This window comes from Abramis brama (genome assembly GCF_963993115.1).
Source record: "Abramis brama genome assembly, chromosome: 24".
NCBI classification, from domain to species: domain Eukaryota; kingdom Metazoa; phylum Chordata; class Actinopteri; order Cypriniformes; family Leuciscidae; genus Abramis; species Abramis brama.
The window spans coordinates 26590056-26610348 of NC_139986.1; the positions used below are offsets into that span (position 1 = coordinate 26590056).

A 20293-nucleotide genomic window follows, 5' to 3' on the forward strand; every position below is an offset into this window, starting at 1 on the left:
ATCAGACATAAATTAGAGCTGGTTTATTTAATAAATTGCTATAGGAAGCTTTCATCTAAGTATTAATGCATCTAAATATGCATCTAAATATTAATGCATTTATCAAATTAACTAAATGCATTAGTTGTGTTAAATCAATATTTAATAATGCTAAAACATTAATGTGCAGTTCAATAAAATGTGCAGTTCAATAAAATGCCATTCATATATGCAACTAATTGTGTTTAATTTGACCAATTAATGAGCATCTCGTTTAAATATCTTGATTAAAATATTATGAATTATAACTGACCAAATTTACCTGTCGCTTTTTATCTATTTTATTTTATGAATTGCTATTAGAAATTTGCATCAAAATATTAATGCAGTTAGTCAAATTAACTTCAAATACAATAAATCATTTTAAATAAATAAATACATTTGTGAAATGTGGTCAAATATGATCCATAAAAATCACATAAAATGCACGTTAGTGCCAAATATACTGTATATATGAATTATTAATAGTGTTTAATTTGATTAACTAATCTGCATATCATGTACACAATTTTATTAAAATTTAAATATTGTGGATTATATCTGAAAGACATCAGCAGTCACTTTTTGATTTTATAAATTGCTATAGAAAGCTTCAATACATGTAAATATTCATCTAAATATTAATGCTTTTAGTCAAACCGACAAATTGTGTTAAATTAATTTAATGGCATTAAACATATTTAATAATGCTGTCAATACAATCTAATCACATAAAATGCATGTTAATGTCAAATTTAAAAAGGGACCATGTGGTTAATTGTTTCATTTGCTTAATTCTCATTTCATGTTTGAATTTCATTTGACTAGACATTTATATTATATTATTTACAGAATATTATTTATCATCTCGGGGTGTGGTGCGATTGACCCATTCCTCACACACACACACACACAGACACATGCGTCCAGAACAAAGAGCCGTGCGCCAGACGCCAGGGATAAAGAGATATCAGCCCTCTCTCTTTCACTTGTTCTCTGCAGCTCTCTGTCAACCCCTCCATCCCGGCTTTAGCGTCCTTTCATCTCGCTGCTGCTAACTTTCCACTCGCTCTACATCCCTCTATCACTCTCAGAACAGAGAGAGAGGATGACAGCCAATCAGAGCTCTCAGGCCGCTGACGCTATGGCTGCAGAACATGAACACAATTTTCCCAAAATTCCAGAACGGAAAAAACTTTAATGTCCCGCTGAGACCCGGATCAGACCCTGGAATCTGGGGGATTTGAGATAGCGAGAGCCCGATCTATGAATGGACACACACCTGTGTGTGTTTGTGTATGCGTGTGTGCGTGTGTGTGTGTGTGTGTGTGTGTGTGAGATAACAGATAAATATTATGTTCTGGTGTCTTAAAAAGGGACTGTACGCTCACATGCATGTTCTGTGTTCAATACTGTGTGATGGTCCTGTCAATGTGCGCGTGTGTGTGTGTGTGTGTGTTTTACTGTGGCGGCCTGCATCAGTGTAGTCCATGCTAATGTGTTTTTATACTGGAATACTGAAGCGCTCTAAAAGTAGCAGCAGAGAAGCTTTCGCCTACGCCAATGAAGGGACCTGCTCCATGGAAATTTGCAAGCGCATGTCCGTGTGTGTGTGTGTGTGTGTGTGTGTGTGTGTGTGTGTGTGTGTGTGTGTAGACAGGTCTCAATACATTCCATTCCTGTCTTAATGGAGGCTTACGGCGGCCTTTGAGTGTCTGTGTGAATAAATAGAAGCCAGCAGCCCAGAATACCTGTTTCCTGAACAGGATTATGCCAAGAGCGTACACACACATTCATACACAGATTCACACACTCATACGCACATGTTGAGACATACACACTGACCTGTACAATATCTTTACATTTACATTAAAGTTTAAAAATGACATGCATGATAATTGATCAGATGGTGGCCTAGATGAGTTAACCAGAGTTTGGTGGATGTCCCCAGAAGTGTCAAAAAGCCCCAGTTATTATTTAAGTAGGGGAAAAAAAGTGCCATCAAACTGAATTCTTGTTTTCTTTACCTGTTATACAGTAGCATCTGATATATTTCAATATATTATATTCCATACTTGACTAGAGTGGGTTTGGAAAGGGAAAAGAATATCAAAAAGTAATTTCTATAAATAAATAAATAAATAAATAAATAAATAAATGTAAATTTAAGAAAGAGTTTCTGACACTGCGCTCGAACACAGAAACATTGGAAAACAGGGGGAAAAAGTATATATATTTTAATGGCCTAACTCCATAATAAATACATTTAATTTAATATGTTTCTGACACTGTTTTTAAAACATAGAAACATGGGTAAACATAGGGAAAAAAAATTACAAAAAGTTGTAAAAATGTCCCTATTCCATAATAAATAAATACATATTTTTAAGTAAATTTTTTAAGAAAAATTTTTCTGACACCGATTTCAACAATTCAGTTTTAGCTCTCCATTGAGAAAGAATGATGAACTGAATGTTAGAAACTGATTGTTATTATAAATTTAGTTCACATGCAAATAACCGTTAAATAAATGCACACACATAATTCTAACTTATCAATCTATTGTCGAATGAACGTCACACACACACACACACACACACACACACCTGTGTCTCAGACAGTGCTGAGAGCTGTCTGCTTTCTAATGCTTGTCTGTCTGCTGTAGTGAGTGATTCATGGACACCGTGTGTGTGTGTGTGTGTGTGTGTGTGTGTGTGTGTGTGTGTGTGTGTGTGTGTGTGTGTGTGTGTGTGTGTGTGTGTGTGTGTGTGTGTGTGTGTGTGTGTGTGTTTTATCAGTGTCAAAGACATGCAGGACATGAGAACATGGTCCAGCTCAGCCTCTCTCGGGCCATCTCAGACATATCAGCTTCTGTCGTCAGGAAGAAAGTGACAAAGTGGAAAAATATGCAGCATATTTTCTGTCCAACTAAAAAAAGGTTCTAAGCCCAATGATTCAATATCAATTATTCATACGTATAACAACAATCACTCTGGCACTTTAGCAAGATTCTAAAAATCTTAAAATAGTGCAGGAACAACTTCTGCTTGGTCTAAAAGTTTAGTCGCTTAAACGTTTAGTCCAAATTTTTTTTTTTTTCTAAAAGTCATTTATGGTCGGCTAGTTTTTCATCCTTTGCATTGCGGCCAACAAAACAAAAATGATGATTTACAATATAAATATAATTTCAAAATGATTTTTGAAAAGAGTTGCTATGCATGCTGAGAACGGATAACATTACAACCAAGGTTTACGCTTTAATTTAGAAAACAGCCCTGGTATTTCCTGATATTCTCACATCAATACAAAGCAGTAAACACAATTATGTATTAATTGCAATGCGAGTATAATTAGAAATCAACATGAAACTGACATTTGGTAACCAGTAAAGCATGTTTTTCCATGTGACAGAACTTTCAGTGTGACATAACAAATGATTCACAATGTAAAAGATTTAACTCAGTTCAATAGAATGATATAATTACTCGCATCTGCATTATATTTACAAACGCTAAAAGGCAAACAGCTCATATGAGTGCGCACACAATTACACATGTGCACACATACGGTCTGATATTTAACATTCCAGTTATTGAATAACTGGTGTTGTCATGACAACAGTCCAAAAGACGGAAGATGAAAAAAAGACAAACCCTGAGATGAGATGTATGTGCGCATGTTAACATCATCTTTAAATAGACTGGGTTGTTTTGTGGCTGTTTATATTTTTTGTGAGGTTGGCACTTTTACAAGTCAGAAATCCATCTTTGTTTAATACACAAATAAAGATATGAGCGTAAAGCTTGCTGGATCACATTACTATGATTTATCTTTGAAAACGAGGCTGCTTTGTGTGCCTGACTAGCTATAGCTTTCAAATGTCGGATTTGACTCCTTCATTAAATTGAATCAGATGGAAATAAATCTTGACACCTGAAGCCAAAATAAAGTTCCAAATAGCCTTCATACTGAAACTTATGAATAAATACATGACAGCTGTAAGAGCAAGTCCTTTGAAAAGCCTCTGTTTTGCCCAGTTAATGTCCGTCTTTCTAACACAAAAGCTCAGATAGTCTCTGTTATCTCTTTTCTCTCCGGAAGATCTTTGAAGAGCGTCTGCGACTCTGATGGTGTCAAAGTTCCTTCACACTCGCCTGGGAACGTGACAGGAATGAGAAAGCCCTAAAAAACATCTTCAGTGATGTTGAACCCACGAAAGCTGGAAGAATAAGACTGACAGACAGAAATAAAAACGAATAGTCTATGATACGCCCCAATTATAATGCCACCCTGGAGCTGTGAGAGGAAGTAGATCGTTGATATTTAATATGGCAATAAATAAAACTGAAGGATGTAGATAAAATATTTCAATATTTTTAAGCCTTGTTAAAACATTCATTACATAGCAAGATTTACATTTTTGCACAAAAATATTAATAAAAACTCTTCCTTCAGAGGAACCATAATTTCAATAAACCATATTTAAAATGAAAAAAAAAAATAAAAATAATTAAACAAAAAAAAAAAAAAATAAAAAAAAAAATAAATAAATAAATAAATTATAAATATAAATATAAATATATATATATATATATATATATATATATATATATATATATATATATATATATTAATTTTTATTTATTTTACTAAAATATTACTAAACATATTTTTGATTTTTAATATTGTACAAAGTACGTCTGAGTGATGTAGAATAATAGCCTTGTTTAGATATTCATTATATCAAGATGTTTTTGCACTAAAAAACAAACAATAAAAGTAATAATAATAATAATAAAAACACCATTTTCATGGGAAATCATCATTTCAACCAACCAGATTCAAACCAGATTTAAAATGTTTGAAGAAAAAAAACAACATTGGAAAAAATACAGTTTAAATTAATGAACACAAAAATATTAAAATACCGTATGCAATCATATAGTAATAAAAGTAAAAAATATCTTAAAAACAATTTTTATATGAATATATATAAATATACACAGTAAAATATTTATATATAATTTATTATAATATTTATTATAAAAATGTGCTACATGACACAAATGAATCTTGAATCAAAGTTTTGAATCAGGTAATTGAAATGGACAGTTTGAACTGATTCACAGAACTGAATCAAACTAGCACTTTTTCTAACGGTCTACCGTTTTTGCTACTTTAAAGTTATTAACCTGTTAAGCTGTAACCCCACTTTTGAAAAATCCCAAGAAATGACATACCCAAACTGAAACAGATACAGTTCATGAACCCTTTGTACTAAAAGCACAAGTATGATCTCATTTGAAAGCTGACACCTGGCAGTTTATTGTAAATGTAGAATTAATTATTGTCATAATGACAAAAATTGTTATAAATAGCTTCAAAGTTTTGTAAAGTTATTAGAAATTATTTTTTATGAAACATCCTCATGAAAAAAAAATTGAAGTTGGCACTGGAGCAATCTAGAAATGCACTACAGCTAATGCCACATGTCTAAACGTTTTATGTTTAAAATCTTAAGATAATAAGTCCAAAACTCTGTATTTAGTGAAATGTTTTTCAAGACCATGTCATGTGACTTTATTTTGATTTGACGCTAAAATGCTACTGATGTTTATTGTCATCTTCTAACCATCTATCCAGTATATTGTCTTTATTGTTTTGTGGTGCAAACGAGCCCCATTCAGTCTCAGTCTCCCCCTGCACACATTCACACCTCTCCAGCCTAGTTATGGCTCTAAATATGCATTTCTTTTGTCTGCATTATAGTTACTAACGACTGGCTATTCACAGGCTATTCATAGGGTTTCAGTCACTAATTTCTTTTCTTAAAGTTCACCCTTACATTTTAAACTGTATCAAATGCATTTCTTGAATAAAGAAACATTTCAGTAAGCATTCAAAAAATAATAAAAATATAACTTCTAGGTGGCAGGTGCACCTAGGGCTAGCTAGCATGTTAGCTTAGCACACCATCAATACACGACAATTTATGAGATTAAAACCATGTTTGTGCTTATAAACTTACTTTATAAAGCAAATCGAGTATTTTAAATAATTTTTTGTGATCTAATTTGGCTTCAGATAAAAAATCAGACAGAAAATATACTATTGGATAGTGTTCTGCACAACGATTCTATATAGATTAGCATTACATTATAAATATAATCTATTATTATGGAAATACCTGGCATGGATTGAAAAACACAGGTAACTCAAATATCATAGCAAACATGTTTATTGTCTTCAAAACTGCATGTTACAGCCATAGTTACAGCGCGATCTCGTTAGCTTTGTGTGTGTTCGAGGCTTCCTGGATTGTCACATGATTATGGCACTTCTTCATGTTCTAATACTGTGCACAGGGCGGCGAGGGCGCCCTCAGGCTATTGGTATGAATTCAAAACACAGTATCAGAGTTATGCAAACGCTCATAATGATTACATCGACGCATTTGGGTATAAATTCAATAAATATTATTCCTGTCTATAGAAATCTGATGTAAACCTATGAGAATATATCAATATTTCTCCAAATCTGCACATTTTTGAGCTAAAGCCCTGAGGCACGTTGTTTTGTGTATCGCTGTCATGACGACGGCACGGGAGTTTTTTTATGAATGAAAGCGGCTGACGCGCATAATTCATATCAAAGGTATCGACTAATTTTTTCATTTCATAACTCCTGAAACAAATTAAGAAATAACTGTCGCTATAAGTTTCTCAGAATACAATAGTGGTCAAATTCTGAAACTTGAGTCTTATATCTTTTTAATGATGTATAGTTTGTCAAGGTATAACATTAAATCTGATAGTAACTTTGAACTATATATAAATAAAACCGCTTCAGTGCATCCGCGCTCTGGCAACGGTTAACAGGTTAAATCATCTCGGTGTTCTTTTGCAAGACTTGGAGGAATCACAAAGTAGACTAATAACACAATCCTCTGGATTTGTATTTTGGGTTGTGTTTATGCTGACTGGCTGCATCAATGCGTTTTATTTCCAGTTTAAACATTCAAAGCATCAGTCTGCAAATGGAGCTAAAGCCAATCCAAGAGTCCTCACGGTTACAAAACATGCTGGTCTGAAATGTGCATGGCACAGAGCATGTAGTGTGTGTGTGTATGCGTGATGGAGTAGACAGATTCAGAGACACAGACACATATTTATAAACACACACATGCATGCACATACACACACACACACTCCTCTTCTTGTAGTAGCGCTCTGTGTAAGTAGGATTTCCAAGGACTGTTTGTAAGCATATGAAGGGCTGCATTCTCTGGGTGTACTGCTGGGAGACAGCCAGTCCACACACACTCACACACACACATACACGTATATATTTATACACCCTTCACGTTGAACAACCAATAAGTGTCAGTTTATTAAAAACAAAATGGAGTCTCTGACAGAAGGCTGCAGACCATGAAGGCAAAAGCAAAACAACTGTAAACAAGCCGCAATAAATCCACTGAATCAGTCCACCTTACAGGGGCGTTCACACTCAAGGACATTTGGAGCGATAAAGCATCCAGAAGTCATTCATTTTCAATGATAGTTGGCGATTTACACTGCGCTTAACCTGGTGCATTTGTCTGTCCACGTTAATGTTGCGGGACGCAAAACAATCAATCACAAAACAACACAAGAAACAAAAAAAATGTACTCGTCAAGTGATTTTATGAGGCCCAAAATTCAATGAAAGAACAGATGCTTCTAACTACGAAAGCTCACTTTCATGTGTTGTTGAGTTCAGAATTGTGCCAGAATGCAATAAACACTTCTTCACTTCTCACTTGCAATGAACATTTGCTTCTCCACATAAATTCATGTTTGGAACATGGAAGTGAACTAAAGCAAAGGGAAACATGTTTAGAGGTACACAGCAAATTCTATTACCATTGCATTCCCACTATTCCCAGTTGCGTTTTCTGACTTTCCAAAAGAGGGGGAAAAAGATATCGATTACGCAATTCAGAAAAGAGTAAGATGTAAAATTTACAGTCACTACCGCGCCACAGTGATTTTTCTGTAATATTACACAAAATATAAAGTTGTACAATAAATAAGTAAGTTTACGAAAAGTACAAAAGCTACAGTCTTAAAGGGTTAGTTCACCAAAAATGAAAATTCTGTCATTACTCACCCTCATGTCGTTCCAAACCCGCAAGACTTTTGTTCATCTTCAGAACACAAATGAAGATCTTTTTGATTAAATCTGAGTGATTTCTGTCCCTCCATTGACAGCTACGCAACTACCACTTTGACGCTTCAAAAAGTTCATAAAAAGATCGTAAAACTAATCCATATGAATCGAGCGGTTTAGTCCAAATTTTCTGAAGAGACTCGATCGCTTTATACACTGAACCAATAAAGTCTTTTATTCACATATAAACATTCAACAACTCGGATATGGTAAACAGAAGCTCGAGCATGCTTGCTTGACTTTTGAGAACCAATGAGGTTCATTCTAGTGTTACGCAGCACGTTTGAGCTTCAGCGAGAACCAATGAGGTTCATTCTAGTGTTACGCAGCACGTTTGAGCTTCAGCGAGAACCAATGAGGTTCATTCTAGTGTTACGCAGCACGTTTGAGCTTCAGCAAGAACCAATGAGGTTCATTCTAGTGTTACGCAGCACGTTTGAGCTTCAGCAAGAACCAATGGAGGTTCATTCTCGTGTTACGAAGCACGTTTGAGCTTCAAGCAAGAACCAATGAGGTTCATTCTCGCGTTACGCAGCACGTTTGGGCTTCAGCAAGAACCAATGAGGTTCATTCTCGCATTACGCAGCACGTTTGAGCTTCAGTAAGAACCAATGAGGTTCATTCTAGTGTTACGCAGCACGTTTGAGCTTCAGCAAGAACCAATGAGGTTCATTCTCGTGTTACGCAGCACGTTTGAGCTTCAAGCAAGAACCAATGAGGTTCATTCTAGTGTTACGCAGCACGTTTGAGCTTCAGCAAGAACCAATGAGGTTCATTCTCGTGTTACGCAGCACGTTTGAGCTTCAGCAAGAACCAATGAGGTTCATTCTCGCATTACGCAGCACGTTTGAGCTTCAGTAAGAACCAATGAGGTTCATTCTAGTGTTACGCAGCACGTTTGAGCTTCAGCAAGAACCAATGAGGTTCATTCTCGTGTTACGCAGCACGTTTGAGCTTCAGCAAGAACCAATGAGGTTCATTCTAGTGTTACGCAGCACGTTTGAGCTTCAGCAAGAACCAATGAGGTTCATTCTCGTGTTACGCAGCACGTTTGAGCTTCAAGCAAGAACCAATGAGGTTCATTCTCGCGTTACGCAGCACGTTTGGGCTTCAGCAAGAACCAATGAGGTTCATTCTCGCATTACGCAGCACATTTGAGCTTCAAGCAAGAACCAATGAGGTTCATTCTCGTGTTACGCAGCACGTTTGAGCTTCAAGCAAGAACCAATGAGGTTCATTCTCGCGTTACGCAGCACGTTTGGGCTTCAGCAAGAACCAATGAGGTTCATTCTCGCATTACGCAGCACATTTGAGCTTCAAGCAAGAACCAATGAGGTTCATTCTCGCGTTACGCAGCACGTATGAGCTTCAAGCAAGAACCAATGAGGTTCATTCTCGCGTTACGCAGCACGTTTGAGCTTCAGCGAGAACCAATGAGGTTCATTCTCGTGTTACGCAGCACGTTTGAGCTTCAGCGAGAACCAATGAGGTTCATTCTCGCGTTACGCAGCACGTTTGAGCTTCAAGCAAGAACCAATGAGGTTCATTCTCGCGTTACGCAGCACGTTTGAGCTTCAGCGAGAACCAATGAGGTTCATTCTCGTGTTATGCAGCACGTTTGAGCTTCAGCGAGAACCAATGAGGTTCATTCTCGCGTTACGCAGCACGTTTGAGCTTCAGCGAGAACCAATGAGGTTCATTCTCGTGTTACGCAGCACGTTTGAGCTTCAGCGAGAACCAATGAGGTTCATTCTCGTGTTACGCAGCACGTTTGAGCTTCAGCGAGAACCAATGAGGTTCATTCTCGTGTTACGCAGCACGTTTGAGCTTCAGCAAGAACCAATGAGGTTCATTCTCGAGTTACGCAGCATGTTTGAGCTTCAGCGAGAACCAATGAGGTTCATTCTCGCGTTACGCAGCACGTTTGAGCTTCAGCGAGAACCAATGAGGTTCATTCTTGTGTTACACAGCACGTTTGAGCTTCTGCAATGAGGTTTGTCCTCACGTGTCAAGCAGGTTCGGTTGAGCTTCTGTTTATGTTCGCTGATCAATGTTTATATATGAATAAAAGCCTAAATTAAATCTGTTCATCATATATAAAGCAATCGTGTCACTTCAGAAAATATTTACAACACCACTTGATTCATATGGATTAGTTTTACGATCTCTTAATGAAACTTTTGAAGCGTCAAAGTGGTAGTTGCGTAACTGTCAATGGAGGGACAGAAATAGCTCAGATTTTATTAAAAATGTCTTCATTTGTGTTTTGAAGATGAAAGAAATTCTTCCGGGTTTGGAACGACATGAGGGCGAGTAATGATGACAGAAATTTCATTTTTGGGTGAACTAACCCTTTAATTACAGTAGAAAAACATCATTACAGTGTGTGTCCATTTATAACAACGCAAGTATGCACTGCATTCTCGGCGTTGCCACAAGGGGTGCTATAGCGTGCATTAGCTTTAAAATACTTCCTTCTAAGGTAAGTTTTCACTTTCAGGTCTACTACTGGATGGAATCTGGCTATAAAGTTAGTTCAAGTCAACATGTTTATAGCTAGCTTTCTGAATAATAACAAAATCTGGTTTAATGACGCAGACATTTGAAAAAAAGCTTGAGTAATGAGGTCAGTGACTGCCACAGTAACTCAAGAACACACGTCAAGTATGTAAAAAAGGACTGCACGCTTTCAAAGCTAAACTTAACCTGGAATCATTTTTTTGACAGCAGAAGTACAGCAGTTGAATCTGTCCATCTTAACAGCCGTCCACCTGCGCACAACAAACCCCAAACACTCTACCGCAAGTACACTAGCTCAACCTAAGAGCAATAAAATCAATCAGTGTGGGTCAGTAAGTGCAGCGTTATTATTTAACACTGATGAATAGAGCAGCTCACTGTGACCGCAGTAAATGTATACAGCCATACGTCAACACACGGCTACAAGAGCAGCCGGTTACCAAGACACGATTCTGCTGCTTCACAACTCAAATAAAAAACATCACACTCTAGGAGACTTTTTCACTGCAGGATTTCATAAAATGACAACCCAGGATTAAAGGAACAGTTCTCAGAATTAAAATTATGTCATTATTTTCTACCCTTCATGTCATTCCAAAGCCGTTCCGAACACAAAAGGAGGAATTCCAAAGGCTGCGCTGGTTGCTGTTTTCCATGCAATCACAATGAGTGGAGACTGAAGCTTTCAAGCTTCAAAAAAAGGACACTTTGCATGAAGCGAAAACCATAATTTAAGTCACTATTCACTGATAATAACTGCTGTGACTGAATAAAGACAGTGAGTAGAACGGGATCAGTCAGATCAGTTCTGTGATCAACTGATTCATTTTAAAAAAATAATATAATGTGTTCGTTTGATAATGCGAACCTCGTTTGATTTTGGTTCATTCACACTGCCAGTGATTTTCCGGAAATCTGTGAGTGCGTTCACACATATCCTGTAAAGACACGTGACGTCAGGATGTGATAACTCCTGTCAGATGTCAGTTCTGCTGATAACTCTTCGTCATTTCTACACGAAGACGAGTCCATACTCCTCAGTAGTGCCACTGGGTTTGCCGAGTGGCTCGTTCCCCGTATGCTGTGGGATAGGTTGTAGAAAGGCCTGTGCGTCATCACTACGTTACATCCCTTACGGCATTGGTCCTGGCTTTTGTTCACACAGGGCACGTTCCGGGACTGACCCCGGTAATGTTACTAGGTCCCGATCCCGGCATCAATCCCGTGACGTGTTTGCATTCACACAGAAGGCACCCTTTTATGGCAATTTCCCGGGATCAACGCGCGGAGTGAAAGGGGCTTAAAAGAGTGATTCACTCAAGAATTGCACATTGCTAATTTATTGCTACTACAAAATGTAATTATGGTAATAAGAAGTAATGGACTACTTCAACTCACTTCAAGTCATTGAAAAGATCCCACTCAAAAGAATGATTCATTAAGAACCGCACATTGCTGCTTCTCTAATGAACTCATGATTGTGTCTAGGAGTTAGGGTATACGTCAAGATTATCAGTGAATAACAACTTACATTTCGGTCTGTTCCTCACATAAAGCTATCAGACTTCAGGAGACTTGAAATACAGTGCATGAGTCAAATAAACTCCTTTTATGAGGATTTTCTTTCTGAAGCTTACAACTGTGTGCAGAAGAGCGACCAGCACACATCTTTGTGTTTTAAAGAAGAAAGAAAATCAAACAAGTTTGGAACAAATGAGGGTGAATAAATGATTTGTGGATGAAATAAATCCATAAAGTGCAATTTGTCAAGCCCTTATTAGTGTGCATACAGAAAGAAGACACCTCGTAATTAACAATCATACATCTCTAATTGATTAATACGCAATCAGAGCAGAGATGAATGGAATATAATTCACAAACAATTTAGTTGCCTACACTGTAAAACATTATTTTTTGAAGATTATTGGAGTGCATTTTACCATTTCAGGCTTTCTACTTCAAAATGTCATGCTTAGTTCAATGAGTTGCATATTCTTTGTAATTATTTGTGAAACTTACTAGCAATTTCTAAGTGAAAATTGTTTCAAAGGGGTTTTTCAGAGGGTAGGTACAAATTCATATTCGGACAGAAACACGTTTTATTCTCCATAATTGACATAATTTGTACATTTTCTGAAGAAAATATAAGTGTTGCTTGCCAAACAAAAACTGCAACAATGTTGCCAAGTGGTTGCTAGCGTGGTTGTTTACAATCTGTCGCACACAGTGAACTACATGTAGTTGAATTTAATCAATATCCAAAAAAGTAAACATTTGGATTTCTCATATTTTTAACTCGATCCCTGAGAGCATCTCTCTCTTTCTGTTTGTGTCGATCCCATCCCCCTCTCAAAAACATCACAAATACTGTTCTCAGAAACTCCTAATATGCTTTTTCATCTTTTATTTCTGCAAAAAAAAAAAAAAATTGTGTGAATCACGTTCCGTCTGGTTGATGTTTACTGGAAAAAAAAAAAAAACCATGTTTGTTGATTTTAGCTTTTATTCCAATCGCAAGTTCTCACGAGAATGAATTGATTCGATAAAGACTGAGGGATGGTTCTGTTTATCCAATTCAAATAATTTAGTCACATTCACACATGCATAAACATTCAGCAAACCATGCGTCAGGATGCATTTCATTCATCTTTTGACTAATACAAACATATTTTCAATGGAGAGTCTGCAACACTTTACCAGAGCTTAATCTATCGCCGCTGGTTAGAGTTAACTAAGTGCGTCAACTAAACTGCTTTATTAGGTAACAAGCTTTCTGTTAGGAAGACATGATGGATAAAACGCAGACAGAACAAAACAGAAAAGAAAGGAAGGACAAACTTCAGAGGGAAGAGTGAGAGGATGAGTATGGGAGCGACGCCCCACAACTAAATACATAATGACCCTTAATGGCCGCCGTTTCACCACGTAACCAACAGCAACCACTGCTGCGAGGAAAAAATGTCCAGCCTTTCGCCTCTCAAGTGTGTGTGTGTGTGTGTGTGTGTGTGTGTGTGTGTGTTTGTGTGGGCTAGTGCATCTGTGTGTGTGTGCATTTCAACAAAACAGCACATACAAAAGAGATGACACTTTAAACGTTGCAATTTCTTCTAGATTTTTCTTTCCTTTCCTATTAGTGATGCTTGTCTTCTGTACATTTGTAATTTCTGGAAACGTTTAAGTGTTCATGCTCTTAATGAAGGGTTTTGATGATCATTTCAGCATTAAGAGACACAGATGCCTATTCAGCACTGCCATCTAGAGCTCCGCTTGCAGAACTACACAGCAGACATAAAATTACATATAAAACTGAAATACAAACATTCCTCTGGGAATTTATTTTAAATTGCTGTTCTCGGAATTATTCCAATGTTATAAATACAAAACATTAGGATCTTACATTAGGATTCATTAGGATGTTTATTTAAGGATGTTTTTTTTGTTGCATTATTACTATGATAAACCCTTTCATAGAAAATCTCCTGAAAATGTCCAGGTCATATTTTATTTAGTTTTATTTTTACATAGTTTATTTCCTTGATGCAGTTCTGTTATAGTTAACTGAAACTTAAATTAAAATAAATAAAAATAATTTCTGGTAAATAAAGCTAAATTATAAAGTAAAATATACAACTAGTCTTTATACTAAATGATAATTTTTAGGTTTAATTTTTTTTTTTTTTGCAATCTTTTTGGGTGAAATGTGACTTGGACATTATTTGTGAGATTCACACAAAATACATTTTCTTTAGTCTTAAGGCCCATTCACACCAAAGACGATAACTACAATGATAAAGTCATAGCTCTAAAAATCATTCTAAATATAAAAGACTAGCAGAGACTACAGCACAGAGAAACGATATCGATGGAATTACTTTCAGAAAAATATTTTTTTCCAGCTAATGAACGATAAAAACATTGACAGACAGACTTTAAAGACTTTAAAGAGCTCTAGCATTTTAAAGCGGCTGCTGACAAAACAGAACGATATCGTCCGCTGGTGTGGACACTAAAATAGTTATTGTTCTTTAGCCTTAGTCCTGCCTGAATAGACGAGAACTGTAAAGTATCATTGAATTTTACTTGAGTCATGCATGACCATTCCTATGATTTTCTAGTCCCCATGCAAACACAACTTCGGAGCACATAACCAATCCAACCTCAATGCATCATCATGCATTAAAATATTTGATTAATATATGACAAATACTTGCCATTATATCCATAATGAATTATTCAAACATCCTCCTGATGGAGCTGCTGCAGTCATTTCTCTCCACACAGATCAAGCACGTAAAGTTCACTAGAAGTCCACACACTCATCTGTAACCATTCAAACAGCAAGCTAATGCAGCAAAAAAGCTTTTCCAGCCATTTTCTCCAACAAACCTCTTTAAGCTGGCAGTTGTCGGCAGACTGCCAAAGCACTGTTTATTTGTACAAAATTGTTACAACTAAGCTCTCTGAAAATAAAGCATTCTGCAACCCTGGAACGATTTCTGAATGTGTCAGCGTAGTGGAAATTATTAAACGTACAGTATACTTGCTTCTTTAGAAAATAATCCACATTACAAAAGCGAAATAATCTGCTTACTGTACCATGACACTCCTACACTGAAAATGAACGATTCAGGAGGAAAAGAGCTTATAAAATACACATAAATTGGTATGAGATGATAGACAACTTGACAACTGACTTGAGGTTGACTTGAGAGTTTATATAGATTTATTCTTTGTGTTTTAATTCTAATATTTTAAGTAGCTGTGTTAAAAGGATAGTTCACGCTAAAATAAAACTTAAATCATCATTTACTCACCCTCGTGTTGTTCTAATGCCATTCTTTCTTTTTCGGACCACAAAAAATGGAAAAAAGAAGGAAAAAAAGTCCCGCTCACACTCGTTCGTATAATGGCAGTGAATAGCGACAGGCATCAAGCTTTAAGAAAAGATGCAAAATATCACAGAATGATCCCATGCGACACGTGCCGTATATTCCAAGTGTTATTTGATATATATGATATGGTATATGATAGGGTTTGGTGGAAAACAAACCGAAATTTAATGTATTAATTAACAAAAACCCTGACCATGGCCGTTGGTCTTCTGTGCTCGAGTCAGGACACTATTAGCTCATGTGTGGATCATTCTGTGTCTTTTTTAAAGCCTGATGCATAAAAACAACAGCAGGGTGAGTAAAATGATGACTTAACTTTCATTTTAGGGTGAACTAACCCTTTAAAAATGGGTTACACAAATTTCAGACAGTCTCAGAGAAGCTGCATCGCTAAATTCATCCCATTTAAAGCCCCGCAGTACAAACATTAAAGTGCTTTTATAACAAATTCACTGATTCAACAATAAATTTCAAAGCAATTACTGTCTGACTACAAATTGCCTGCTGTGAGCAACATTCCTGTTATTTTATACAAAGCCTGTCCGCCACCATTTTTTGTGAGGACTAAGATGGTCTTGTGCAATATAGCTTATAGTTAGCCTATTTATTTATTTATCATTTGACTTATTGAACAGCTGCGTTCAAAATATTGCTATGAAACATTTCTTATCCCTAAAACTGCCAACAGGTCTAGTTGTGCTGACGATAACTTAAAAAGAAGTTAAGACAATCAACCATGCACATAGATGTCTTACCCCTAAACAGAGACGACCCATTAGGTGCAAAGCAGAGCCCATCCTGTGAAACAGTGACACTCATACACAGTTTGGTTTTGTGTTCTGAAGCCTCTCCACAAGCCAGGTTGCATTCGAACACCTGAGCCTCTATTACACGATGCGGGCAGGTAATGAGGGCTCGACTTTCACACTATTATACACACCACGTTAAATATTCATACAAAACCTTCTGTGTGCATGACTTCAATTACTTCAATTACATGAAAATTAAAATTCTGTCCATTTACTTTACATACACTACCGTCAAAAGTTTAGAAAAATTTAAAATGTTCTATGTTTTTCTAGTCTCTTCTGCTCACCAAAGCTGTATTTATTTGCTCAAAAATACAGTAATATTGTGAAATGTTATTACAATTTAAATATTCTATGTGAATATATTTTAAAGTGTAATTTATTCCTGTGATCAATTTGAATTTTCAGCATCATTACTCCAGTCTTCAGTGTCACATTATCCTTCAGAAATCATTCTAATATGATGATTTGATGCTCAATTATTATTATTAGTGCTCAATTATTAATAACGGTCCCTATTATAGTGTTTTTTTGTGGAAACTGGGCTACTTTTTTAGGATTCTTTGCTGAATAAAAAGTTCAAAAGAACAGCATGTTTTTGAAATATAAACCTTTTGTAACATTATAAATGTCTTTTAATGCCCCTTTTGATCAATTTAATGCATCCTTGCTGAATAAAAGTATAATATATGTAATATATATAGAAAAGTGTTTATATACATATATACACACAGCAAATCATCATATTAGAATGATTTCTGAAGGATCATGTGACACTGAAGACTGGAGTAATGATGCTGAAAATTCAGCTTTGATCACAAGAATAAATTACATTTTACTATATATTCACATAGAAAACAGTAATAATATTTCGCAATATTACTATTTTTACTGTATTTTTTAAAATAAACGCAGCCTTGGTGAGCAGAAGAGAATTCTGTCAAGAACAGCAGTGTAGCTTCGCGTGAGGAACAGACCTAAAATAATTTAAGTCTCATTTGCGTTTGCATTTAATTTAAAATGTAACTTCTTGTATGCATTTCACCAGTTTGAATAAAAATCCAAGAAAAAAGCAAAACAAATGGTTCCATTAATAAACACATACAGGTTCGGAGTTAATAATGACCGAACGCATTTTTTGGGTGAACTCAGTTTAGAATAAAGCAAGTTTGGACACAAGTACTTACAAACTTCCTCTTCAGTTTGACTTTAGGATCGGCTAAGCTCCTCCCCTCCGGCTGGGCGGACTCAAACTCTGAATCCCCCAGGTGATCATCCGCAGACATGCTCTTCCTCAGATACGCCGCCCGACGCCGGAAATGTGAGAACGGCGACTGAGAGCGCGGACGCAGGTCAACGGCACCCGGAGCGACGTCCCTCTCGTTCTCATCTTCGAGCCGCCACATCTCGCCTGAGGACAGACAGACGGGTACGATACTGATCACACATCAGTGAAATATCACACACGCCAGATTTAACTTTATTTGGCTGGTGGTTATTCCCAGGCAGCCCCTGCCTCGCGGCTAGATCTGCAGACTCTCTGATGAGGACATAAGGGAGCTGTCAGACCGCTGGAACAGAGTTATTCATGTTTATTACAGTTGAGTCAGTCAAATCTGGGTCAGAGTTGCTATGAGACATTACGGCCCTCATTTGGCATGATCCCAGCATAATGAGCACGTCAAACACACTGAGGGTGACGGCTGGGATTCGGAGTGTGTGTGTGTGTTAAACAGCCACGACGCTCCGCTGTTGGCGACGGCAGTTGCTAAGCAACTAGAATAGGGAGGAAGCCAAAGACTTTAGGTTTTACATTTGAGAGACAGTGAAAAAATCCTTCACAGAAGCTTAACACAAGAGCAGCGCAGCTGTGAGAATTGAGGAGAAAAGCGTGAGAAAGAGAGTGAAGGGGGGATTTGGCTGAGCGGTGCAGGCAGAAGTAAATATCGAGAGCGCGCAGACGGCTGAACGCGCTGAACAATCGCACATGGCGCAAAGCTCACACATGTTGTGAATGGAATATGCCGTGTGGAAGATTCTCGTTCCAGCCACCGAATGAAATGTCGTCCATTCACAACTATACTGCCAATTCTATCAAATTGATGTTTTTTCAGTCATATTTATTATTTTTGCTCAACAGATCAACTTGCTCGTTCAAATGCTGAAAAATAAAAAATATTCAGAATATGAGGGTGAGTCTAACAACACTTTTATCCTAAAATCAAAAGAAAAAATCCAAATTACATTTTGCATGAAGAAAATGGGGCCTATTATTTGTACCAATAAGTGTTTCTGCACTGCAACATTTTCAGGATGTTTTTAGCTCATTAAATTTCATTACTGTAATGAGAAAATAACAAAAAAACATTATTGTAATGTAAAAAATGCTATATTATTTCAATTGTACAGTATAAATTTAAAGGGACACTATGCAACTTTAAACTTTAATTTAAATAATGAGTTAATAATACATCATGAATCCCTCTTCCAAAACTTGTTTTCGTCTTACTCTGATTCACTATGGTAAGCCTATTATACGTGTTTATATTTTAGACCCGAGGGTATAGTTTTAATGGGAAATTGCGTACATGCATCACTCGCCCATGTCTCGTCATATCCGCAAACAGAGAAAAGTTGTTTCGGCTACTTTCATGCGTGTCATAGGTTGAAAGTTTGAACATGGAGCCGCTAAACCTATTGTCCGTAATAAAACAAGAATCAACATTGGCTTGGCTTTTCAGAGATGGAGAGAGATTAGAAATGTTGTAAACGTGTTTATCACTCAACTGGTCAGTAAGGTATTTTATTGAACAGATAAATAGATAAGAGAGTTCATTGTAAAGCATTATCGATTCAGAAAGGTCATTTTGTTGGATGCTGTAGAGCTGCGCTGGAATTTATCATCAAGGAAATATTGTCTATTAATGTGTAGAGCTACAATCACGTCTCATGCAAACCATATTCATCCGCAGTCATGCACAACCAAAATAAATGTTCCTTTGCAAAATCTCTGCATTATTGTTTTTTAATAACTGGAGGGCCATATGTTATATAGTGTACTTTTAATATGCAGATTATAATTAAAACAAAATCAACACAAGAATTATTAAAATTATTAAAAACGAAACTGCTTAAAAAGTTAAAAATATTGTCCTTCATGCAATATAAATACAGTGAGGAAAATAAGTATTTGAACACCCTGCTATTTTGCAAGTTCTCCCACTTAGAAATCATGGAGGGGTCTGAAATTGTCATCGTAGGTGCATGTCCACTGTGAGAGACATAATCTAAAAAAAAAAAATCCAGAAATCACAATGTATGATTTTTTAACTATTTATTTGTATGATACAGCTGCAAATAAGTATTTGAACACCTGAGAAAATCAATGTTAATATTTGGTACAGTAGCCTTTGTTTGCAAATACAGAGGTCAAACGTTTCCTGTAGTTTTTCACCAGGTTTGCACACACTGCAGGAGGGATTTTGGCCCACTCCTCCACACAGATCTTCTCTAGATCAGTCAGGTTTCTGGGCTGTCGCTGAGAAACACGGAGTTTGAGCTCCCTCCAAAGATTCTCTATTGGGTTTAGGTCTGGAGACTGGCTAGGCCACGCCAGAACCTTGATATGCTTCTTACAGAGCCACTCCTTGGTTATCCTGGCTGTGTGCTTCGGGTCATTGTCATGTTGGAAGACCCAGCCTCGACCCATCTTCAATGCTCTAACTGAGGGAAGGAGGTTGTTCCCCAAAATCTCGCAATACATGGCCCCGGTCATCCTCTCCTTAATACAGTGCAGTCGCCCTGTCCCATGTGCAGAAAAACACCCCCAAAGCATGATGCTAC

General features: G+C 36.8%; 1 protein-coding gene across 3 annotated transcripts in view; it reads right to left on the reverse strand.

Moving 5' to 3' along the window:
- Positions 1-20293, reverse strand: part of ankfn1b (ankyrin repeat and fibronectin type III domain containing 1b) — an 86848-nt gene that overhangs the window by 51648 nt on the left and 14907 nt on the right. For all 3 annotated transcript variants that reach the window (XM_084103168.1, XM_084103167.1, XM_084103169.1), the window contains one exon: positions 17638-17861. In XM_084103168.1, coding sequence (XP_083959294.1) covers positions 17638-17861 — 224 coding nt within the window. The remainder of the gene's footprint in view (positions 1-17637; positions 17862-20293) is intronic.